The 24,846-nt window shown below is 42.6% G+C and overlaps 2 protein-coding genes across 5 annotated transcripts in view; both read left to right on the top strand.

The window, feature by feature from the left end:
- LOC112257692 (plastin-3-like) overlaps nucleotides 1-10,855 on the top strand; it is a 28,313-nt gene extending 17,458 nt beyond the window's left edge. For both annotated transcript variants that reach the window (XM_024431470.2, XM_024431469.2), the window contains 11 exons: nucleotides 42-123; nucleotides 310-475; nucleotides 708-850; nucleotides 2,614-2,709; nucleotides 2,824-3,019; nucleotides 3,131-3,209; nucleotides 3,368-3,485; nucleotides 3,670-3,803; nucleotides 4,440-4,563; nucleotides 6,382-6,506; nucleotides 9,851-10,855. In XM_024431470.2, the coding sequence (XP_024287238.1) occupies nucleotides 42-123; nucleotides 310-475; nucleotides 708-850; nucleotides 2,614-2,709; nucleotides 2,824-3,019; nucleotides 3,131-3,209; nucleotides 3,368-3,485; nucleotides 3,670-3,803; nucleotides 4,440-4,563; nucleotides 6,382-6,506; nucleotides 9,851-9,983 (1,396 nt within the window). In that variant the 3' untranslated portion in view covers nucleotides 9,984-10,855. The remainder of the gene's footprint in view (nucleotides 1-41; nucleotides 124-309; nucleotides 476-707; nucleotides 851-2,613; nucleotides 2,710-2,823; nucleotides 3,020-3,130; nucleotides 3,210-3,367; nucleotides 3,486-3,669; nucleotides 3,804-4,439; nucleotides 4,564-6,381; nucleotides 6,507-9,850) is intronic.
- A 2,826-nt stretch (nucleotides 10,856-13,681) lies between these two features.
- Nucleotides 13,682-23,134, top strand: LOC112257691 (nuclear pore glycoprotein p62). Of its 3 annotated transcripts, none has more exons than XM_024431468.2 (13): nucleotides 13,682-13,838; nucleotides 14,820-15,116; nucleotides 15,469-15,878; nucleotides 16,004-16,087; nucleotides 16,260-16,373; nucleotides 16,502-16,621; nucleotides 16,774-16,891; nucleotides 18,930-19,074; nucleotides 19,223-19,272; nucleotides 19,404-19,538; nucleotides 19,646-19,757; nucleotides 22,614-22,680; nucleotides 22,794-23,134. In XM_024431468.2, the coding sequence occupies exons 2-13, from the start codon at nucleotides 14,824-14,826 to the stop codon at nucleotides 22,883-22,885; spliced, it is 1,740 nt and encodes a 579-aa protein (XP_024287236.1). In that variant the 5' UTR covers nucleotides 13,682-13,838; nucleotides 14,820-14,823; the 3' UTR covers nucleotides 22,886-23,134. The 3 variants fall into 3 exon arrangements, with proteins under 3 accessions (XP_024287236.1, XP_024287234.1, XP_024287235.1); XM_024431466.2 differs by having other exon boundaries at nucleotides 16,762-16,891; XM_024431467.2 differs by lacking the exon at nucleotides 13,682-13,838 and adding an exon at nucleotides 13,861-13,937 and having other exon boundaries at nucleotides 16,762-16,891.
- Nucleotides 23,135-24,846: the final 1,712 nt, after the last annotated feature.

Here is a 24,846-nt window from a genome sequence, read left to right as displayed (position 1 = left end):
TTTGGACCCCTCGTAAACCAGCTGTTTATGTGCTCCTGTAGTAAAATGATCAACTTGTCGGTGCCAGACACGATTGACGAGAGGACCATAAACAAGACCAAACTGACACCGTTCACAATACAGGTCCTTACAAACTCAACCAAACTGGTCATATACTGTAGTTGACTGAGTGATTGTTAGATTTAGTCATTCCACCCCATGCTATTGTAAAGATAATTACTGTCATCTGTTTAATTTACATGTGGGAGGCCTTGTTTCTCTTTCGTGAACGGTACTTCAAAACGGTCTTTGTTTCTGTTCGTCCTACAGGAGAATCTGAACCTTGCTCTGAACTCTGCCTCTGCCATTGGCTGCCACGTGGTGAACATCGGGGCTCTGGACCTTAGGGAGGGGAAGCCCCACCTGGTGCTGGGCCTGCTGTGGCAAATCATCAAGATCGGCCTGTTCGCTGACATCGAGCTCAGCAGGAATGAAGGTGAGGGGCTTTCACAGCACTATCACATCTTTGGTGACTCATGAACCTGGTATTTAACCATTTTATTCCTCATCACGGTACATTGACCTATTACAAGGATCAAAGGTGTCTTTTTATGTCTGGTAGTCTGTCCTCAGTTTTGAAGTACCTTTTTTTTTTTCTGGCTGAAGACCTCTGGTCAGTGAGTTGCGGTGATGTAGCTGACTATGTCCTGTGACCCTGTCTCCTTCAGCCCTGGCTGCTCTGCTGAGGGATGGAGAGACCCTGGAGGACTTGATGAAGCTGTCTCCAGAGGAGCTGCTGCTGCGCTGGGCTAACTTCCACCTGGAGAATGCAGGCTGGGAGAAAATCAGTAACTTCAGCTTGGACATCAAGGTATGGATGTGTAAAATCCATGTACAGTGACTTCAATGTATTTTCACCCCTTTTTCCACATTTTGTTATCACAAAGTTAAATTTAAAATGGATTTAATTGTTTTTTTTGTCAATGACCTACATGATTCTCTCAGTGGAAGAAAATAATCTTGACTAGATAAGTATTCAACCACCTGAGTCAGTACATGTGAAAATCACCTTTGGCAGCTGAGTCCTTCTGGGTTAGTCTCTGAGCTTTCTACACCTGATTGTGCAAATTCTTCACCCTTAGTCAAATTGGGTGTTGATCATTGCAAGACAAAGATTTTCTAGCAGATTTCAGTCAAAACTGTTAGGCTATTGTCCCGCTGAAAGGTATATTAATCTCCCAGTGTCTGGTGGAAAGCAGACTGAAGCAGATTTTCCTCTAGAATTTTGACAGGTGCTTAGCTCCATTATGTTTCTCTCTTTTAAAAAAATCCTGAAACACTCCAGTCCTTAACAATTACAAGCATACCCATAACATGATGCCACCACCACTATGCTTAAATTATGGAGCGTGGTACTCAATAATGTATTGGATTTGCCCCATAACTTTTTATTTGGCAAAAAGTGAATTGCTTAGTCACATTTTCTGCAGTATTACTTTAGTGCCCTGTTGCAAACAAATTAATTTTTTATTCTGTGCAGGTTAGTTTCCTTTTCACTCTTAATTTGTTAAGTATTGTGGAGTAACTACAATATTGATACAGCCTCACTTTTCTCCTACCATTAAATTGTAACTGTTTTTGTCACCATTGGCCTCATGGTGAAATTCCTGAGCGGTTTCCTTCCTCTCCGGCAACCGAGTTACGAAGCACGCCTGTATCTTTGTATTGCCTGGGTGTATTGATACATCATCCAAAGTGTAAAAAGTTGACTGTGCTAAAGGGCATAGTCAGTCTGCTACCAATAGGTGCCCTTTGTGAGGCATTGGAAAACCTTTTTGTGTTTGAATATGTGTTTGACATTCATTGCTCGACTGAGGGCCCTTACAATTATCTGTGTGTGTGGGGTACCGAGATGAGGTAATCATTCAACTCATGTTACACACTATTGCACAAAGAGTGAGTCTATGCAACTTGTGACTTGTTAAGCAAATTGTTAATCCTGAACTTATTTAGGCTTGCCTTAATAAAGGGGTTGAATAGTTATTGGCTTAAGTTTTTTTTTTTAGTTTGTATAACTGTCAAAAAACAATTACTTTGATATTAGGAGGTTATGCCAGTGACAAATTTCAATTTAATACATTTTAAATTTAGGCTGTAATGCCACAAAATGTGTAAAGTCAAGGGGTGGGAACTGAGTGCACTGTCTTTATGGTTCATGTAATACTATTCTCGTCTTCACAAAAGTGTTGGAACAATAGTTAAATAAAATAATGATGAATGTTCCTCAAACAAGGCTTTATCCAAATCTGGACTCTTAAATGTTCGCTTTGAACGAATAGAAGGTTCTTTGTAAAGTTACATTTTTTTATATATTATGCCTGTGCTTTGATTTCTGACTGACACTTCTTTAGCGGACAGACCTTTCAACATGTACATTTACTGCATAAGCAACTTCCTTACTGTATAGGAATTGACAATAGCTTCATGTGTCATGGTCATTGTACTGTAATATTTCCTGTCATGGTCATTGCATACTTGTCCATTTGTGTTCCCATGTGGCCTGCACAGCCTTGTATCTCAGTGTGCTTTTTTTTTTTTTTCAATGCTAAGATTGAAACAAGATTTCTGTTTCAGGACTCCAGAGCCTATTTCCACCTCCTCATCCAAATCTCCCCCAAATGCACAGAGGAAGACCAGCCACACACAGACATCAGCATGGCAGGCTTCAGTGTAAGCACTTTTACGGCGAATATACAAATCCCATACACAGAGAACATGGCTAAGAAGATTCAGAAGGGATACATGAAATGTCATTAGCATGACCCTGTGGTGTCTGTCCTGTAGGAGAAGGATGACCTGAAGAGGGCAGAGAACATGCTTCAGCAGGCTGACAGGCTGGACTGTCGCCAGTTTGTCACACCAGCCGACGTAGTCTCTGGCAACCCCAAACTCAACTTGGCCTTTGTGGCCAATCTCTTCAACAAGTACCCGTCTCTCACCAAGCCTGAGGGAGAGGGCATTGACTGGGGCCTGCTGGAAGGTGGGTGTTGAGCTAGTCTGTCGGTCATGAGGTTGCTGTGTGATTTCTGTTCAGTATATATTGTACTCCCCTAGACCTTAAAATCACTCAACAGCTCTATTTTCTATTTAGGTGAGACACGAGAAGAGGGAACATTCCGGAACTGGATGAATTCCCTGGGCGTGAACCCACATGTCAATCATCTGTATGGGTATGTACCAAATTCAACTAATGACTTACATGAAAAATTAAACTGCCAATGACCGACTGCTCATAACATGCTCCCTACCAGTGGTGTTCATACACAGGGTAAGGTTTCTTTGGCTTTATTATCAATGAGTAACCTAAATAACTAGCTTTACTCTATAGAGACCTAGCAGATGCCTTGGTCATCCTTCAGCTTTATGAAAAGATAAAAGTACCCGTTGACTGGACCAACAAAGTCAACAAGCCACCATATCCCAAGATTGGGACCAACATGAAAAAGGTTGACTTGTCAAATAAAATCTCTTTTCCTCCATTTATTTTTACTTTGAAAGAATGCTAAATAATACTGCAGAACTGACTGTTTTCAACTATTCATAGATCAAAAGACCACAGCTCCAATTCTAGTTCTAGAGAGGGACTAATTTTGTTTCTCTTGATTCCTACTGTGTTTTGTCTGCTCGCAGTTGGAGAACTGCAACTATGCAGTTGATCTGGGAAAGATGACGGCCAAGTTTTCTCTGGTTGGCATTGGTGGGCAGGACCTGAATGATGGCAACGCCACCCTGACGCTGGCTCTGCTGTGGCAGCTCATGAGGAGGTGAGTCTTGGCACTTGCTTAGATCAATATGTAACATACTGTTTTATAGCCAGGGATAAAATGTTGTTCTTATTTCTGGTTGTTTATGGAAAAACAGAGCACAGGTAAAATAAAGATCCAGGGTGAGGGCTGAAAGGAACATTTTACCCCAATTGTCTTTTCGTCAGTCATATACTGCCAAAATATTTTACAATGTTATTTGTTTCCTGAAACCAAAAATATGCTGCTCCAATTTGAACTTTGCATTGTACTTCAATACCCAGAAGTCGTTATTTTATCATTTGTCCAGCTAGGCATGGTTATGGGCTGAAGTAGGTGGTGCGTAGAAATCCCAGTTCTGTTACAATACTACGATCTGTGGTGGTACTGTCAGCGATATTTGACATGCTTTCACATGCGGTTGCTTTTCAGTAAATCAGGGTCATAAGAGAAGGCAGCATATGGCAAAATGTTTTGTAAACCTGGCCCCCAGGCAACAGCACTGGAATATTGTTCTTGTTAGTTCTTAAGCAGATCTTGATGAATAAGTTGATTTTCCATTTACTCTTGTCTAATCTTCAGTGACTGCATGCTAACCACTGCTGAGTGCACCAGAAACTGGTCAATATACTAGCTAACACTTGACATCTCTCCTAGATATACTCTGAATGTACTAGAGGACTTGGGAGATGGCCAGATGGCTAATGATGATGACATTGTCAAATGGGTCAATACAACCTTGTCAGAGGCGGGGAAACCAACCAAGATCTCAAGCTTCAAGGTTTGTCAAGCTTTGTGTGTGTGTGTGTGTGTGTGTATATATCTCACACACACAATGGGGCAAAAAAGTATTTAGTCAGCCACCAATTGTGCAAGTTCTCCCACTTAAAGATGAGAGGCCTGTTATTTTCATCATAGGTACACTTCAACCATGACAGACAAAATGAGAAACAATCCAGAAAATCACTAGGATTTTTAATGAATTTATTTGCAAATTATGGTGGAAAATAAGTATTTGGTCACCTACAAACAAGCAAGATTTCTGGCTCTCACAGACCTGTAACTTATTCTTTAAGAGGCTCCTCTGTCCTCCACTCATTACCTGTATTAATGGCACCTGTTTGAACTTGTGGACAGGTGTCTTTCATACTGATAACAACCTCAAACAGTCACACTCCAAACTACACTATGGCCAAGACCAAAGAGCTGTCAAAGGACACCAGAAACAAAATTGTAGACCTGCACCAGGCTGGGAAGACTGAATCTGCAATAGGTAAGCAGCTTTGAAGAAATCAACTGTGGGAGCAATTATTAGGAAATGGAAGACATACAAGACCACTGACAATCTCCCTCGATCTGGGGCTCCACGCAAGATCTCACTCCGTGGGGTCAAAATGATCACAAGAAAGGTGAGCAAAAATCCCAGAACCACACGGGGGGACCTAGTGAATGACCTGCAGAGAGCTGGGACCAAAGTAACAAAGCCTACCATCAGTAACACACTACGCCGCCAGGGACTCAAATCCTGCAGTGCCAGACGTGTCCCCCTGCTTAAGCCAGTACATGTCCAGGCCCATCTGAAGTTTGCAAGAGAGCATTTGGATGATTCAGAAGAAGATTGGGAGAATGTCATGGTCAGATGAAACTAAAATATAACTTTTTGGTAAAAACTCAACTCGTCGTGTTTGGAGGACAAAGAATGCTGAGTTGCATCCAAAGAACACCATACCTACTGTGAAGAATGGGGGTGGAAACATCATGCTTTGGGGCTGTTTTTCGGCAAAGGGACAAGGACAACTGATCCGTGTAAAGGAAAGAATGAATGGGGCCATGTATCGTGAGATTTTGAGTGAAAACCTCCCATCTGCAAGGGCATTGAAGATGAAACGTGGCTGGGTCTTTCAGCATGACAATGATCCCAAACACACCGCCCGGGCAACAAAGGAGTGGCTTCGTAAGAAGCATTTCAAGGTCCTGGAGTGGCCTAGCCAGTCTCCAGATCTCAACCCCATAGCAAATCTTTGGAGGGAGTTGAAAGTCCGTGTTGCCCAGCAACAGCCCCAAAACATCACTGCTCTAGAGGAGATCTGCATGGAGGAATGGGCCGAAATACCAGCAACTGTGTGTGAAAACTTACAGAAAACGTTTGACCTCTGTCATTGCCAACAAAGGGTGCATAACAAAGTATTGAGAAACTTTTGTTATTGACCAAATACTTATTTTCCACCATAATTTGCAAATAAATTCATTAAAAATCCTACAATGTGATTTCTGGATTGTTTCTCATTTTGTCTGTCATAGTTGAAGTGTACCTATGATAAATTACAGGCCTCATCTTTTTAAGTGGGAGAACTTGCACAATTGGTGACTGACTAAATACTTTTTTGCCCCACTTTATGTATGTGTATATGTATGTTCTATTTAAAAAAAACACTTTTCTTAGTTATTTGACAGTTTTAGTGTGCATCTGTACTGTAGTGATACTCAGTTAATACATCTAATCAGCAGACCTAATGTGACATACCACAAATTCTGACACAGTACTTGAACTGATTTCCGAAGCGGGTATTTAACATTGTATTCTCCCCTTGATTGTCAGGACAAGGAGATCAGCAACAGTTTACCAGTGGTGGACTTGATTGATGCCATCCAACCTGGCAGCATCAGCTATGACCTGGTCAAGACTGGCAGCCTAGCAGCTGAGGACAAGCTGGAGAATGCCAAGTAAGACTTCCACTGATGAACTTATCCAGACAAACTTTGATATGGGTTAGTGACCTATAATAGGAATTCAAGTTTCAATTACTTACTGGTTTTTGCTATACTTCCTGTTAACCTGAAATATGGGGGTTATGAAGTACAGTGCCTTTGAAAGTATTCACACTCCTGGACTTTTTCCATATTTTGTTACAGCCTGAATTTAAAATTGATTTAAATTGAGATTTTGTCACTGGCCTACACACAATACCCGATAATGTCAAAGTGAAATATTGTTTTTCAAAAAGTTTACAAACTAATTGAAAATGAAAGCTGAAATGTCTTGAGTCAACTATTCAGCCCCTTTTTGTTATGGCAAGACTAAATGCGTTCAGGAATAAATACTTGATTAACAAGTTATAAGTTAGACTCTGTGCAATAATAGTGACTAACATGATTTTTGAATGACTACCTCATCTCTGTACCCCAAACTCAGAATAATCTGTAAGGTCCCTCAGTCGAGCAGTGAATTTCAAACCGATTCAACCACAAAGACCAGGGAGATTTTCCAATGTATTGCATAGGACACCTTAAAGAAGACATTGACTATCCCTTTGCGTTGCTGAAGTCATTAATTACATGTTGGATGGTGTATCAATACACCCAGTCACTACAAAGACGAAGGTGTCCTTCCTAACTCAGTTGCCGGAGAGGAAGGAAACCACTCAGATTTCACCAGAGACCAATGGTGACTTTAAAACAGTTAGTTTAATGGCTGTGATATAACAGAGGATGGATCAACAACTTTGTAGTTACTCCACAATACTAATTGACAGAGCAAAAAGTAATCCTGTACAGAATAAAATATTTAAACAGCATCCTGTTTGCGTTAAGTAATACGGCAAAAAATGTAGCAAATATGTTAACATTTTGTCCTGAAAACAAAGCGTTATGCATGTTTGCGGCAAATACAACACATTACTGACTCAGTACCACACTCCATTTCAAGCATAGTGGTGGCAGCATCATGTTATGGGCATGCTTGTAATCGTGAAGGACTGGAGTTTTTCAGAGTAAGTAGAAATGAGATGGAGCTCAGCACAGGCAAAATCCTATAGGAAACCCTGGTTCAGTCTGCTTTCCACCAGACACTGGAAGATGAAGTCACCTTTCAGCAGAACAATAACCTGAAACACAAGGCCAAATATTGCTTCCCAAGACAACATTGAATGTGGCTGAGATGGCTCTGAGTAGTTGTCTAGCAATGAACAACCAATTTGACAGCTTGAAGAATAAAAAATGTAATAATGAGTGGGCAAATGTTGCACAATCCAGGTGTGGAAAGCTCTTTGAGACTTAAGGCACTGCGTGGTCAATCTGACATATGCATTGGCCATGCAACATTTACGGTGATACGGCCTCTGTAGAAGTCAGAGCAGTCATACTACTTGCACTTCGCAGAACAGCTTTTAGGAAGGGTGTGTGTTCAGAGTATTCAGACCCCTTGACTTTTTCTACATTTTGTTTAGCCTTATTCTAAAATGTATTAAATTGTTTTTTTCACCCATCAATCTACACGCAATAACCCATAATGACAAAGCAAAAACTTTTTTTTTTTTGCCTCCCGATATGGCGCAGTGGTCTAAGGCACTGCATCGCAGTGCTAGAGGCGTCACTACAGATCTGGGCTGTGTTGCAGCCGGCCGCAACCGGGAGACCTGAGGTGTACAATTGGCCCGGGTTAGGGGAGGGTTTGGCCTGCCGGGATGTCCTTGTCGCTAGAGCGTGATGGGACTCCTGTGGCGGGCTGGACGCATGCATGCTGAAACTGTCGCCAGTTGGACGGTGCTTCCTCTGACACATTGCGGTTGGATCCCTGGTTAAGTGAGCAGTGTCAAGAAGCAGTACTGCTTGGTGAGAAAAAGGGTTTTTCTTGGTGCAAATTGATTCAAAATAAACATCACATTTGCATAAGTATTCAGATCCTTTAAGTACTTTGTTGAAGGATGCTCTCGATTGTGCATCTGTAGAAGTTTGTGCTTTTGGTGACGAGCTGAATTTCTTCAGCCTCCTGAGGTTGAAGAGGTGCTGCTGCGCCTTCACCACGCTGTCTGTGTGGGTGGACCATTTCAGTTTGTCTATGATGTGTATGCCGAGGAACAAAACTTACTACTGTCCCGTTAATGTGGATAGGGGGGTGCTCCCTCTGTTTCCTGAAGTCAACGATCATCTCCTTTGTTTTGTTGACATTGAATGTGAGGTTATTTTCCTGACACCACACTCCGAGGGCCCTCACCTCCTCCCCGTAGGCCATCTCGTCATTGTTGGTAATCAAGCCTACCACTGTAGTGTCGTCTGAGTTGGACACGCAGTTGTGGGTGAACAGGGAGTACAGGAAAAGGCTCACTGCCTCCCCCCCCCCTTGTGGGGCCCCAGTGTTGAGGATCAGCGGGGTGGCGATGTTTCCTACCCTCATCACCTGGGGGCGGCCCGTCAGGAAATCCAGTACCCAGTTGTACAGGGCGGGGTCGAGACCCAGGGTCTCGAGCTTGATGACGAGTTTGGGGGATACTATGGTGTTAAATGCTGAGCTGTAGTCAATGAACAGCTTTCTCACATGTATTCCTCTTGTCCAGATGGGTTAGTGCAGTGTGGTTGCTATTGCATCGTCTGTGGACCTATTGGGGTGGGTGTCAGGTAGGGTGGAGGTGATATGGTCCTTGACCAGTCTTAAAGCACTTCATGAGGACGGAAGTGAGTGCTACGGGAAGGTAGTCGTTTAGCTCCGTTACCTTAACTTTCTTGGGAACAGGAACAATGGTGGCCCTCTTGAAGAATGTGGAAACAGCAGACTGGGATAAAGATGAATTGAGTATGTCTGTCTGAACACCAGCCAGCTGGTCTACGCATGCTCTGAGGATGCGGCTGGGGATGTTGTCAGGGCCTGCAGCTGCATGTTTTGGTTGCGAGGGCACTTTTACTTTAGTCTGTCTGGGAGCAGGAAGCCACAGACATCTTCCGTTTCATTTTCTTGGATAATAAGACTTACAGAGCTATAAACGTTCCTTCAAAGTGTTTTTGACATTGGAACTGTGAATACTGTATAAATCATGTAAATTAGATTTCTGTATTTAATTTTCAATGTCTATACATGTTTTCACTTTGTCATTTATGGGGTGTATATAGGCGGGTGAGGTCTTCATTTTGAATACAGGCTGTAACTGGAGTAAGTCGAGGTGTATGAATACTTTGAAGGCACACTAATATATTAAGTCATGCAAATGAATATTCAACAAATGGAAATGTCAATGTCTTGTCATGCAAGAAAGTGCTGATCAATATTAAATGAAACAACCTATTTCTACTCTTAGATATGCCATTTCCATGGCGAGGAAGATCGGGGTGTGTGTCTACGCTCTCCCAGACGACCTGGTGGAGGTCAAGTCCAAAATGGTAATGACGGTGTTCGCATGCTTGATGGGCCGGGGGATGAAGTGGCCTTAACCAGGATGCTGTGTCACTTTGGCATCGACAAACTACCCACAAGCCATTTGCTTGAAGGGCGACCTGGGAATTTAGAAAGACGTGGAAGAAAATGTTACTAAAGGTGCCAGTGTTACTTCAACCTTGTTTTGAACAGCAATGTGTTTACACAATATTTTGTAGTATTCTTATTTAAGTGAAGCCCATAGCATGTTTCTGAAGAAGACTAGGCCTGTTAGAGGACAACTTGGTATGTTACTTCTCAATATGTAACACACTATTTGTTTCAGAATGCTGTATGGTATGTGCATTTTTACTGTTACAACTATATGCTTGCTGTTCACACTACATATTCATAACATCCCTTACAGTGGATGACAAGCTTTAACTTGGTTAAACTGAAATTGTGGAGTATTAACTTTCCCCTCTGCCCTATTGAAATGCATGCATATATTTATAGCTGGTCTTGGCAACAGCTGCATATCTCTACACAGAAGCCATAAGGTCAAACCTTAGTAATGACCAAGCCTGAAGGGTATTCTGTTTCTGTTTTTTCAATTATGCTAGCTAGTAAGCTGAAAGGAGCTGGGTGTCTTGTCTAGCATTTTTGTATTGCACTAAAGATGTCTTACTCTGGAAGAGAGGGAGCTTACTGAGTTCAGTTTCATTCGTTGTGCCTTTTCATTTTGTCTTGATGCTATATTCTGTTGCACAGTAAGGTTTCCACTTAATCTTTTGAATTCACCATGACCAAAAAATATAGCTGACATATTTCTGCATTCCATATAGCGGCGTTACCATACCAATGCGTTTTTGTCTTTTGTATAAATGTTTACTCTGCAGTGCTTTATACATAAAGAGAACAATAAATAAAAACAAACAATGCATTTAAATCTGCTTTTTATTTGTACTTAGGCATATCTTTATTGCACAAATATAAATGCAATGATTTTAAAGTTCATATAACGCTGTACAAAGGAAATAAGTTGAGAAATTAATTGGACTTAATTTATGGATTTCACATGACTGAATACAGATAGGCATCTCTTGGTCACAGCTTTTTATATATTTTTTTTAAAGTGATGTGGCTCAGAAAACCAGTCAGTGTCTGGTGTGACCACTATTTGCTTTGTGTTGAGTTGATCAGGTTGATTGTGGCCTATGGAATGTTGTCCCACTCTTCAATGGCTGTGTGAAGTTGCTGGATATTGGCGGGAACTGGAACACGCTGTCATACAGGTTCATCCAGAGTATCCCAAATATGCTCAATGGATGACATGTTTGCGTAAGCATGCCATTGAAGAACTGGGACGTGTACAGATCCTCAGGATCTCGTCTCGGTATCTCTGCAATCAAAATTGCCATAGATAAAATGCAATTGTGTTCATTGTCTAGCGTATACCTGTCCATACCATAACCCCACCGCCACCATGGTGCACAGTATTCACAATGTTGCCATCAGCAAACCACTTGCCCACATGATGCCATACATGTGGTCTGGGGTTGAGGCCGGTTGGACGTACTGCCAAATTCTCTAATACAACACAGGCAGTTAATTTCTCTACCATAAACTTTCAATTATCTGGCAACAGCTCGGGTAGATGTTCCTACAGCCAGCATTCCAATTGCACGCTCCCTCAACTTAAAATATCTGTGGCATTATGCTGTGTGATAACGGCAGTGTCCTTTTATTGTCCCCAGCACAAGGTGCACCTGTGCTTTTTGAAGGTGTGAAACAATTTCTGGGATCTTATTTCAGGTTATGGGACCAACACTTATGTGTTTTTGTTTAGTATACATTGTAGAACCTTATTTCATTCATGGTCAAAGTATTTGTCCCTTGACAAGCAGACAACATTAGCATAGTGATTGGTGATTTGTTTCCCTGTGTTCATTGTGTGCTGTGGGAGGTCTGAAGGGACGTATGCTCTGTGGACTGTCTGCCTGTGGGCATTTCTCTACACTGGAGGGAAAGAGTGATGGGGTCGCACCACCCTAGGATTTTTACTACAGTGCGGTTTACCAATTTACCAAATACATTTGCTTACTTTTCTCTAGATACCAGCATGGTCTAGTTGCTTGCATTCAAAAGTATCAATCCATAAAGTAACAATAGGCTGCTGTACAGTGATAGTGCAACTATCACTGTGGTACCTAATGCCTATTTAACTTCTGTGTTAGTTGGATGGATGTATTCTCCATCCATACAGAGGTGTTTTGGTGGAGTAGTGATTAATCCATGGTGAACCCAGATAGCAGATCATTGGATGCTGTTCACTAGCCTAGATTCTGAGAATGCTCTCAGCCACAAGCCCCTCAGGCTTTCTAAGCACTCCGCTCAGACTGTGTTCACTAAGTGGAGACTGTCTGCCACAGTCTGTCAGAGAGCTCTGTGAGGGAGAAAGATGAGATGAGGGGATTTCAGACAGCTTTGGCTCTCATGGGCTTCATTATCTGGACTTGCAGGAACTAAATGCTACATTGAGGAGTCTACTTTGTCTATGTTAGTATTCATTAGTGACTGAATCAAAAGGACAAATACCACCGTAGGGATGGAGCCAGGTTTCCTCTTGATGTGACGCTTTGCATTCAGGCCAAAGAGTTCAATCTTGGTTTCATCAGACCAGAAAATCTTGTTTCTCATCGTCTGAGTCCTTTAGGTGCCTTTTGCTAAAGTAGGCTGTCATATGCCTTTTACTGAGGAGTGGCTTCCATCTGGCTGCTTTATCATAGGCCTGATTGGTGGAGTGCTGCAGAGATGGTTGTACTTCTGGAAGGTTCTCCCATCTCCACTCTGGAGCTCTGTCAAAGTGACCATTGGGTTCTTGGTCACCTCGCTGACCAAGGCCCTTCTCCGATTGCTCAGTTTGGCCGGGCGGCCAGATCTCTGAAAAGTCTTGATGGTTCCAAACTTCTTCCATTTAAGAATGATGGCGTCCATTATGTTCTTGGGGACCTTCAATGCTCCCGACATCTTTTGATACCCTTCCACAGATCTTTGCCTCGACACAATCCTGCCTCGGCACAATTCGTTCGATCTCATGGCTTGGTTTTTGCTCTGACATGAACTGTGGGACCTTATATAGACCGGTGTGTGCCTTTCCAAATCATGTCCAGTCAATTGAATTTACCACAGATGGACTCCAAGTTGTAGAAACATTTCAAGGATGATCAATGGAAACAGGATGCACTTAAGCTGAATTTCGAATCTCATAGCAAAGTGTCTGAATGCTTATGAAAATAAGGTATTTCTGTTTTTAATTTTAAATAAATTTTTCCCCTGCCTTTATATGGGGTATTTAGTGTAGATAGATTTTTTTTCTCTTGAATCCATTTTAGATTAAGGCTGTCATGTAACAACGTGTGGGGAAGGGGTCTGAATACTTTCCGAATGCACTGTACAGAGGAATGTGATTAATTTGGTACAATATGGAGCATTCCTTTGAATTAATTAATGGCATGTCCAGTCGTAATATGGCCTGGGAAGAAGCACACAAGAAGCACAGGTCTACATTGAAGGGGGGTTTTCTAGAAGTTGGTGAGTTTGAAGTTAGATAAATACACTATGTATTTTTCTGTACTTAATAAGTTAAATAAGTAGATACCTATTTGACCCCCCAAAAAAAAAAAAAAACACACAAAAAAACCACTGCAATACTACCAAAAACAATATATATATATACTAATTCTACTACTTGTCCTGAGTTGCAGCATGGTCTAGCTCCACACTCCGTCACAGCAGATGGCGCTCTCACATTCTGGGCGTTTGTGGACCTGCCAGTGTTGTCGTTTTCGCAACCATAAAAGCGCTCGTTGAAACTCCACGTAGATAACGTGCGTTTTTCAATTTAATTTGTTGTCTGAAAAAAACGAAAGGTATGGTTATGTTATCCATTTGTTCAACGCCAGTGAACGAACATGTATACATTTGTTTGGCTGGAGGTTTAATATATGGCGTTTTGTTAGCCATCTAACGTTAGTTTGCTAACTCGTTCGTATTTTTGTAGCTAACCAACCATAGCTGACTAGCTAGCCAACTAAAATTTGCTAGTTTGGTAACGCTAGCTAGCTAGCTAGCTAGCTGCCATATAGGCAATTTATTTGCTGAATGTCAACTGGCTTGATACCGTTCTCCCATTTGCTATTTATACATCAGTGTAAAAAATGCTAACTCAAAAGGTAGTTAGCTGGCTAGCTAGCTAAATTAGTCTGTTAGCATGTTGCCAGAAGATACCAGCCCTACTGTTTCGATACCAACCCTACCGTTCACACCGAACTACACAGGGGTCGGAACGCAATCATGATAAATCATAGTTATATTTTAAGAGGCCGTGGAACCGGCGCCAGATACTGGTCGGAAAATGTACCGCTCAATGCAGGGATGGGATATCCTACTGTATATGACCTTTGTCCACACGGTTCCATCGAGTAGATTGAAATAATGCTAGTTTTCTCGGAAATTCGAAATGTTCTGCCTCATGCTAGTTAGCAGTAGCCCCCAACACCCATAATGGAATGGGGTGTTGAGTTGAACAAGTAAGGAGCTGATTGGCTGACACTGCCATTCCAAAATGTCTGTGGTGGCCACTGCAAACTAGCATGAGCCGCCAATGTGTTTTAATGTAACCGTGGTTGTGTTTCGACCCAAGTGCACGTCCGTGTAAACAAGCGTGATGGTAGGGTCGGTATCTTCTGGCAAGTTTTTATTATCAGAACAGGTCATTCCCATGTCCAGCTGAATCTCTTCTCTGTTTCTAGCCAAGCTGTGTTGGTGGACGAAGATGTTGGAAGGGACTATAATGATATTGGTACGATATGTCATTGTATTATTCTCTCCGTTGTTCTCTTTCTGGATAGGACAATGAGTGGAGGATTCAACTTTGGACAAGCGTCCAGTACTGGATTCAGCTTTGGAGCTCCCAAAACCACAGCTGCAACTGCCCCAGCCACAGGCTTTGGGATGCCTAGTGCTGCAGCTCCAGGTGGTGGCTTCTCTTTCGGAACCCCCAGCACTCCCCAGGCCCCAGTAGCTGCCCCCCAGAGCTCTGGGCTGTTTGCTATGCCCATCCAGGGTAGCACAAACCCAACTGGAGGGTTCAGTTTTGGGACCCCTGCACAGAGCAGTACTCCTGCAGGAGGAGGCTTCTCTTTTGGGTGGGTCTGTTGGATGATGTAGATTGCATGGATGTTTGGGTAGTTATATTATCTTAGGGTAGCATTGATGGTGAGCTGAACAAACTCCTGAGTGGCTTAAGGCACTGCATGTCTGCAAGAGGCGTTACTACGGTCCCTGGTTCGAATTCAGGCTGTATCACATCCGGCTGTGATTGGGAGTCCCGTAGGGCGGCGCACAATTGGCCCAGCGTCGTCCGGGTTTGGCCGGGGTAGGCAGTTGTTGTAAATATTTTACTTACTTGCCTAGTTAAATAAAATAAACTTGGTAGGTTGTTGCCTGTGTAGCTTACAGTAGGATTGTAATTGTATTTTCTCATGCTTTTGTCTTTAGGACTCCCATTGCTAAACTCAATCTGGGTACACCAGTCGCCTCTCAACCTGCACTGACTGGGCTAACTATGGGGATGGCAACCCCCTCCTCTGGGACAGGCTTTGGACTTGGTGGGGGTCTCGCCACACAAACCACTGCTGCCCCTGCAGGAGGGGGGTTCAGCTTTGGGGCCGCAGGGGGGCTTGGAGCCCCTGTTGCCCAAACTCAGCCCCAGACCCAACCTGCTGCAGCTGGTGGACTCTCTTTAGGAACTCCTGCTGAAGCCACCCAAATTATGGGAGGTGGGTTTAGTTTTGGTGCAGCCAAGGTCCAGGCAACCACAGCCCCAGCCCCTACTGTAACTGTAGGAGGGGGCTTCTCATTTGGAAACAGCACACCTGCCAGCCTCTCCCTGGGGACCCAGCCCACAAGTGAGTTTTCTGAGCTCCTCATCATCTGTTTATCAGATCATGGGTAATGTACTATAAATGCCATTATTACTTTACATCAGAGGTTTTTTTTTCATCCTGAATTATAGTATTTTGTCTTTACTCAGGTCTGACTCTGAACTCTGTGGCCTCAACAGCTGTACCAACCACAACCCAGGTTGGAGGATTCGCTTTTGGTGTCAAACCTTCTGGTAAATAGGGGAATCAAAGACATTTGGCATATATGAAAAGAATATCTGACAAATTGTAGATTTAAAAAAAAAAAATTAAACTGAAAATGTGCTTTTTTTTTAAGGGGGTGTGTGCCTGTTTTTAAACTATTACCGGCTATGAGTTTAAGATGATCGATTCTTTTCTCTCAAGCTACTCCAGCCCCGACTGCAACTGCCCCGGCTACCCAAGCCTCATTAGGTTCTTCTCTTTTTGCTGTACCAGCATCAACAGCAGCTCCTGCTACAGCAGCAATCACAGGATTTTGTGAGTTTTATTTCCTACTACAGAGCTCTTGCTTGAAATATCAAGTGTTGGAAAACTCAAAAATAAGGTTATATTGGCTTTCTAACATTCTGTGGTGGAATTTAATTTCTTGACTCTCTCCTGATTAGTGGGCGCTGCCCCTACCTCCGCTGCCCCGGCTGCCACCTCAACAGCGGGAAGTACCCTGGGCTTCATGCTCAAACCCCTGGGAGCAGTCACTGCCACAACTACTGCCCCAGTTGGCACAGGTACTATACAGGTTCACTGTTTTATCATGCAGGATTATTAGAATAACTAGAGATTGATATTGTTGCCTGTTTATGCAAAATTGTGTATATGGGGTTGTTCATGAAGTATTTTTGTCATATTTGTGAATTCCTCACTCTAGTGTTTGTTTTAGCTGCCCCTACCACAACCACAGGTTTCTCACTGGCTATGAAATCTGCGGGCGCCATTGGTATTGGTGTAACGGCCCCCATCACTGGCGCAGCCACAACCATTGCTACTGTTACAGCAAGGTACTGCAGGGTTCAGCCTGTCCAGTTTATTACAATCACTCACTGCAATATCTCTCACTGTATTTGTATCCATAACCATTGTATTTAGGGTTGGGGTTAATTCAATTTCAATTAATTCAATTCTGGAAGTAAACTTAAATGCGTGTATGTAGTCATGGAACACTATTAAAGTAACCAATGTTTAAATACTGTTTTACCCACTTCATATGTATTTACTGTATTCTAGTCAAGGCCTATCCTATTTAACTATTGCTGGACATATACTGTATAATACAGATGTATCCATATTGTCTGTACATCCCATCACATACAGTGCCTTCGGGAAGTACTCAGACCCCTTGACTTTTTCCAAATTTTGTTACGTTACAGCCTTATTCTAAAATGTATTCAATTGTTTTTTTCCCTCATCAATCTACACACAATACCCCATAATGACAAAGGAAAACAGGTTTCTATAAATATTTTGCAAATGTATAAAAACTTCAAATATCACATTAACATAAGTATTCAGACCCTTTACTCAGTACTTTGTTGAAGCATGTTTGGTGGTGATTCCAGCCTCGGTTCTTCTTGGTTATGACTCTACAACCTTGGCACACCTGTATTTGGGGAGTTTCTCCCATTCTCTGCAGATTTTCTCAAGCTCCTTCAGGTTGGATGGGGAGTGTTGCTGCACAGCTATTTTCAAGTCTACAGATATGTTCGATCGGGCTCTTGCTGGGCCACTCAAGGACGTTCAGAGCTTGTCTCCTTTCTCATGGTCTTGAGTCTTTAGGTGCCTTTTGGCGAACTCCAAGCGGGCTGTCATGTGTCTTTTGATTTGATTTTTTTTATTTGATTTTTACTGAGTGGCTTCCGTCTGGCCACTCTACCATAAAGGCCTTATTGATGGAGTGCTGCGGAGATGGTTGTACTTATGGAAGTTTCTCCCAGCTTCACAGGGGAGCTCTGTCAGTGACTATCGAGTTCTTGGTCACCTCCCTGACCAAGGCCCTTCTCCCCCGATTGCTAAGTTTTGACCAGCTCTAGGAAGTCTGTGATAACAAGCTTCCATTTAAGAGTGATGGGGGCCATTGTTTTCTTGGACCTTCAATGCTGCAGATGTTTTTTGGTACCCTTCCCCAGATCTGTGCCTCGACACAATCCTGTCTCAGAGCTCTACGAACAATTCCTTTGACCTAGTGGCTTGGTTTTTGTTCTGACATGCATTGTCGACTGTCCCACAGGTGGACTCCAATTTTTAATTTTTAATTTCACCTTTATTTAACCAGGTAGGCAAGTTGAGAACAAGTTCTCATTTACAATTGCGACCTGGCCAAGATAAAGCAAAGCAGTTCGACACATACAACGACACAGAGTTACACATGGAGTAAAACAAACATACAGTCAATACAGTATAAACAAGTCTATATACGATGTGAGCAAATGAGGTGAGATAAGGTGAAGTAAATACAATATAGCAAGTAAAACACTGGAATGGTAGATTTGCAATGGAAGAATGTGCAAAGTAGAAATAAAAATAATGGGGTGTGAAGTTGTAGAAACATCTCAAGGATCATCAATGGAAACAGGATACACCTGAGCTTAATTTTGAGTTTCATAAAGTGTCTGAATATTTATTTAAATAAGGAAATTATGTTTCTTTGATAAATTTGCAAACATTTCTAAACCTGGTTTTATTTCATACATTTTAGAATAAAATGTAAAGTAACCAAATGTGGAAAAGTTCTAGTGGTCTGAATACATTCCGACGTGTGTGTGTGTACAAAAGCTGAAGAACATACGCACATCCAGGTACTTTCCGCAGGTGTTGGAGTTGTAGGCAAACTCATAGAAAACAGAAAGGAAAACCTGTGTACACACATTGCTCATCCTAATATTTCTTAAATCTGTTCTTTTGACTTTTTTAGATTTGTGTGTATTGTTAGAAATTTCTGCAATGTTGGAGCTAGGAACACAAGCATTTCGCTACACCCCCAATAATTTCTGCTCTGTATGTGACCGATTTGTCACTGGTCCCTTACTCCTCCCCCTGCAGTGCTCCTCCAGTGATGTCATATATCCAACTAGAGGGTCTCATTAACAAGTGGAGTCTTGAGCTGGAGGACCAGGAGAGGCATTTCTTACAGCAAGCCACCCAGGTCAACGCCTGGGACCGCACGCTGGTGGAGAACGGAGAGAAGGTAAACAGACATGTCATTATAGTGGCACTTCTCGTAACTGCACCACTAGAAGCTAGGCAATGCTTTTTGTTTTAATCTCATATGAAGTTGAACATTGGGGTCTCTTCATGGCAGATGTTTGAAGGGCATGTTCATCTCGTTGTTACAGATCACATCACTGCACAGGGAGATGGAGAAAGTGAAATTGGACCAAAGAAGGTAGCGGTTAACAGCTTTATTTCTTATAATGTATTTGAATATATCAGATAATTCAGAATTCTGTAAGTAGATCTATGGTAATTGTCAATGTTTATTGTATGACTTTGTTTCTACTCTCTACCCCGTCCCAGGCTGGACCAGGAACTGGACTTCATCCTGTCACAACAGAAGGAGCTGGAGGACCTGCTGTCCCCACTGGAGGAGTCTGTCAAAGAACAGAGTGGAACCATCTACATGCAGAACGCAGACGAGGAACGCGAGCGGACGTAAGGTTTTACCAAAAGACTTTCTGAGTGAAAACCAATGCACAGTGAACTGAATCATGACTAAGTGATATCTCATCTTTATGCAATATCTCCATCTCTTTCTGCAGGTACAAGCTTGCAGAGAACGTGGACGCCCAGCTGAAGAGGATGTCCCAAGATCTAAAGGAGATCATTGAACACCTGAATACATCCAGCGGGCCAGCTGATAACAGTGACCCGGTGAGAAGGAAAAACAGACCGGTGTCTTTTGAATACCTTTCTGCCAGTGCTTTTACTTATGTAAATTGCCTGCAGCCGCTATGGGTCCGCGGTCAAACGACCACCCCTCATCACTGTCAAACGCTCCCTAAAACACTTCTGTGAGCAGGCCTTTCTAATCGACCTGGCCCGAGTATCCTGGAAAGATATTATCTCATCCCGTCAGTCGAGGATGCCTGGTCGTTCTTTAAAAGTAATTTCCTCACCATCTTAAATAAGCAAGCCCCTTTAAAAAAATGTAGAACTAAGAACAGACATAGCCCTTGGTTCACTCCAGACCTGACTGCCCTTGACCAGCACCAAAACATCCTCTGGCGGACTGCAATAGCATCGAATAGTCACCGATATGCAACTGTTCAGGGAAGTCAGGAACCAATAGACGCAGTCAGTCAGGAAAGCAAAGGCTAGCTTTTTCAAACAGAAATTTGCATCCTGTAGCTCTAACTCCAAAAGGTTTTGGGACACTGTCCATGGAGAACAAGAGCACCTCCTCCCAGCTGCACTGAGGCTAGGTAACACGGTCACCACCGATAAATTCATGATAATTGAACATTTCAATAAGCATTTCTCTACGGCTGGCCATGCTTTTCTCCTGGCTATACTGGCCAACAGCCCCCCCGCAACTACATTACCCGAGCCTCCCCAGCTTCTCCTTCACCCAAATCCAGATAGCAGATGTTCTGAAAGAGCTGCAAAACCTGGACCCGTACAAGTCAGCTGGGGCTATACAATCTGAAGCCCTCTTTCTAAGACTCCGCTGCCATTGTTGCAAGCCCAATTACCAGTCTGTTCAACCTCTTTCGTATCGTCCGAGATCCCTAAAGATTGCTGGCTGCCACGGTCATCTCCCTCTTCAAAGCGGGTGATGCTCTGGACCCAAACTGTTATAGACTTATATCCATCCTGCCCTGCCTCTAAAGTCTTCGAAATCCAAGTTAATAAACAGATCACGGACCATTTTGAATCCCACCGTACTTTCTCCGCTGTGCAATCTGGTTTCCGTGCTGGTCACGGGTACACCACAGCCGTGCTCAAGGTACTAAACGATATCATAACTGCCATCGATAAAAAACAGTGCTGTACAGCTGTCTTCATTGACCTGGCCAAGGCTTTCAAATCAAATCAAATTTATTTATATAGCCCTTCGTACATCAGCTGATATCTCAAAGTGCTGTACAGAAACCCAGCCTAAAACCCCAAACAGCAAGCAATGCAGGTGTAGAAGCACGGTGGCTAGGAAAAACTCCCTAGAAAACTTCCTTTCGACTCTGTCAATCACCACATTCTTTTCAGCAGACTCAATAGCCTTGGTTTCTCAAATGAATGCCATGCCTGGTTCACCAACTACTTCGCAAACAGACTTCAGTGTGTCAAATCGGAGGGCCTGTTGTCCGGACCTCTGGCAGTCTCTATGGGGGTACCACAGGGTTCAATTCTCGGGCCAACTCTTTTCTCTGTATATATCGATGATGTCGCTCTTGCTGCGGGTGATTCCCTGATTCACCTCTACGCAGACAACACCATTCTGTATACATCTGGCCTTTTTTTAAACACTGTTAACTAACCTTCAAACGAGCTTCAATGCCATACAACACTCCTTCTGTGGCCTCCAACTGCTCTTAAACGCAAGTAAAACCAAATACATGCTTTTCAACTGTTCGCTTCCCGCACCCGCCCGACTAGCCTCACTACTCTGGACGGTTCTGACCTAGAATATGTGGACAATTACAAATTCCTGGGTGTCTGGCTAGACTGTAAACTCTCCTTCCAGACTCATATTAAACATCTCCAATCCAAAATCAAATCTAGAATCGGCTTTGTAATTCGCAACAAAGCCTCCTTTGCTCACGCCGCCAAACTTACCCTGTAAAACTGACTATCCTACTGATCCTCGACTTCGGCCATGTCATTTACAAAATAGCTTCCAATACTCTACTCAGCAAATTGGATGCAGTTTATCGTTGTGCCATCCGTTTTGTTACCAACGCCCCTTATACCACCCACCACTACGACCTGTATGCTCTAGTCGGCTGGACCTCGCTACATATTCGTCGCCAGACCCACTGGCTCCAGGTCATCTATAAGTCTTTGCTAGGTAAAGTCCCGCCATATCTCAGCTCAATGGTCATGCTAACACCCACCTGTTGCACGCGCTCCATCCGGTATATCTCACTGGTCATCACCAAAGCCAACACCTACTTTAGCTGCTTTTCCTTCCAGTACTCTGCTGCCAGTGACTGGAACTAATTGCAAAAATCGCTGGAGACTTATATTTCCCTAACTAACTTTAAACATCAGCTATTTGAGCAGCTAACCGATCGCTGCAGCTGTACAAAGTCTATCTGTAAATAGCCCACCCTATCTACCTACCTCATCCCCATATTGTTTTTATTTACTTTTCTGCTCTTTTGCACACCAGTATCTCTACTTGCACATCATCTTGTCATTTATCACTTGTGTTAATATGCTAAATTGTAATTACTTTGCTACTATGGCCTATTTATTGCCTACCTCACGCCATTTGCACACACTATATATAGACTTTCTTTTTTTTCTATTGTGTTGACTGTACATTTGTTTATCCCATGTGTAACTCTGTTTTTGTCGCACTGCTTTGCTTTATCTTGGCCAGGTCGCAGTTGTAAATGAGAACTTGTTCTCAACTAGCTTACCTGGTTAAATAAAGATGAAATGTATTTCTACAGTTATTCTAAAGCAAATATATCACATGTTCTTTACTGTGGTTACCTGGTTTGTTTTATTTTGGGAAGAGGAAAGAATAACTATTTACACAACACTTTTTTTCTCTCTCCTTAGCTTCAGCAGATCTGTAAAATTCTCAATGCCCACATGGACTCTCTTCAATGGATTGACCAGAACTCGGGTCAGTATTTAACCCATGTGGTCTTGAGTAAACAACTTTTTAACTTGACCCTTGCTTCTGATAATATGGATTGAAGGATGCCAACTTTAACTCTGTAATATGTCTATCCTCAGTGCTTCTACAGAGAAGGGTGGAGGATGTGTCCAAACTCTGTGACAACCGACGCAAAGAGCAGGAGAAGACTTTTCGCATAACATTTCATTGAAGATTGCAATAATTATCAGAAAGATATTGAGAATGTATATGTGCATTATGCAAGTTTATTTCTTTTTTTTAATACAATTAAGATATTTTTGAGAGGAGTTATGTTAAAGATTTGCTTTTAATGCAGCATCAATTGTGATTTATAGAAAAACACTCCAAGCTAAGTTGTGTGTGAGATGCACTTGTCAAATTTCAACACTGGTGCTGGGCAAATAATTAATTCTGAGTAAATAAAGAGTTGCACCCATGGGATCGATTAAATCCATGACACTGAAGATCAGCGCTGTAGTACAATTTAAATGTGAAGGTACTTCCTAATTGAGAAGACATAAGAAGCGTTGACCGATGCAAATCAATCAAATACATGTTTATTTGTCACATGCTTCGTAAACGGGTGTAGACTAACACTGATATGCTTGCTTACTACGGCCCTTCTCATGAAATAAATATTTGAATTAACGAGGAATAAATACACAGTAACGACAACTTGGTTACATACACCGGGTAACACCACCGAGTCGGTGTGCAGTGATACTAGGTAATTGATGTTGGCATGTACATATAGGTAGAGATAAAGTGACTGGCTAATCAACAGGATCGATGAACAGCAGCCGCGTACACTGACTATTAAAAACATTAAGAACACCGTAAAATTGAGTTGCACCCAATGTTCTTTCTAAAATGCCGCGCAGATGAAATATTCCGCAGAGAAGCACGACATTTGAAGTCAACTAGTTTTCCCCATTAACACGATCAACGTTTCGCGCTGCTGTCGAAATTGTTCTAGAATCAACACAATACTAGCCGCTTTCAATGTAACATACCGAAACAAAATGAACTAACCGCAAGGAATTATCTTGTTGGCAGAGCGCCTTGGAGTAGAATTGCATTGACATGTACGACTCAATGTCAATTTATGCTTGATACGAACATTTGGTCTGGAGCTCCGTATGGACAGTGTGACGCAATTGGGAAGTCTTTTGACGGACGCAGAGCCCAAATGGAGCCGTTTACCGCATCGCTGTGCGCCACTCAAATGTAACAGCGCGGAGGTCTCCGTATAGCTCCGCATAGACATGATTGGTTGACGGTGGGGGAGGGCAGGAGGTCTTGTGTAAACACAAACTCGCTTCCTTGACATTTTACTTCATAACAGCTCTGCGAAGCATGAGTGCCTTGGCTTCTGCAGAGGCCATATCACCGTAAATCCTGTAAAGTCAATGCAGACGGCAGATTGACCAGCGCCTTTCAGCCCCATACTCATAATACTGGTGCGCCATAGCCAATCAAACCTGCAGATTTTCTTGTTTTGAGATCAAAGCGGGAGCTACATGTAGCCACCTGTGCATATTTGTTAATATTCTTTGCCAGTTAGTGAGTTATTAGCCCAGTTACAGCTAATTTCTAATCAACAATAGGGGAATAGTTGCTTCCTAAAAGAGCACAAAATGTGTGCATTTCAGGTAAATAGCATTTTTTTTTGTCTATCAGGGACAGCATATTTTAAGATGGTCTTGAATAAACTAAGTAGCCGATAGGCAGAGGGTAGCAGAATTTGTCTGATTCCCTAATAATGGTATGGGAATAATAATGAAACAACATTTAGTCACCTCCTTGTCTGAAGGACAAGGACAAATGGATGTCAAGTCCTGCATGTTTTTTTTCCAAACGTCTCAAGGAATGTAGGCCTACATTGAACACCGCACATTTGCTGCTACTGTAGGCTGACAGCTATTTCCGTGTTAAAACGTTATGGGATGCATTTTCTCCATTGTTTTTGATGGTAGGCCACTCTGTTAGGCCTACATTATGATGAAATAGCCCCAGTAGCCTACTTGGCCACTGTTAAAACTGTTACCTTAAAGCAGGTACAGCCTCCGTGTTCACGATGTTAAAGTTAGCGCTCAGCAGACCTGAAATGTGCCCAGTGCCGGAAATAGAGGGGACATTGGTTGCACCCCC

Source organism: Oncorhynchus tshawytscha, linkage group LG09, assembly GCF_018296145.1.
Source record: "Oncorhynchus tshawytscha isolate Ot180627B linkage group LG09, Otsh_v2.0, whole genome shotgun sequence".
In the NCBI taxonomy this organism is placed as follows: domain Eukaryota; kingdom Metazoa; phylum Chordata; class Actinopteri; order Salmoniformes; family Salmonidae; genus Oncorhynchus; species Oncorhynchus tshawytscha.
This window is presented reverse-complemented; position numbering and strand designations above follow the sequence as displayed.

Coding starts and splice junctions, on each gene's coding strand:
- LOC112257691 (XM_024431466.2), top strand. CDS start 14,824: ATGAGTGGAGGATTCAACTTTGGACAAGCGTCCAGTACTGGATTCAGC. Junction 16,374..16,501: donor AGCAGCAATCACAGGATTTT/GTGAGTTTTATT, acceptor TCTCCTGATTAG/TGGGCGCTGCCCCTACCTCC. Junction 19,273..19,403: donor GTGAAATTGGACCAAAGAAG/GTAGCGGTTAAC, acceptor ACCCCGTCCCAG/GCTGGACCAGGAACTGGACT.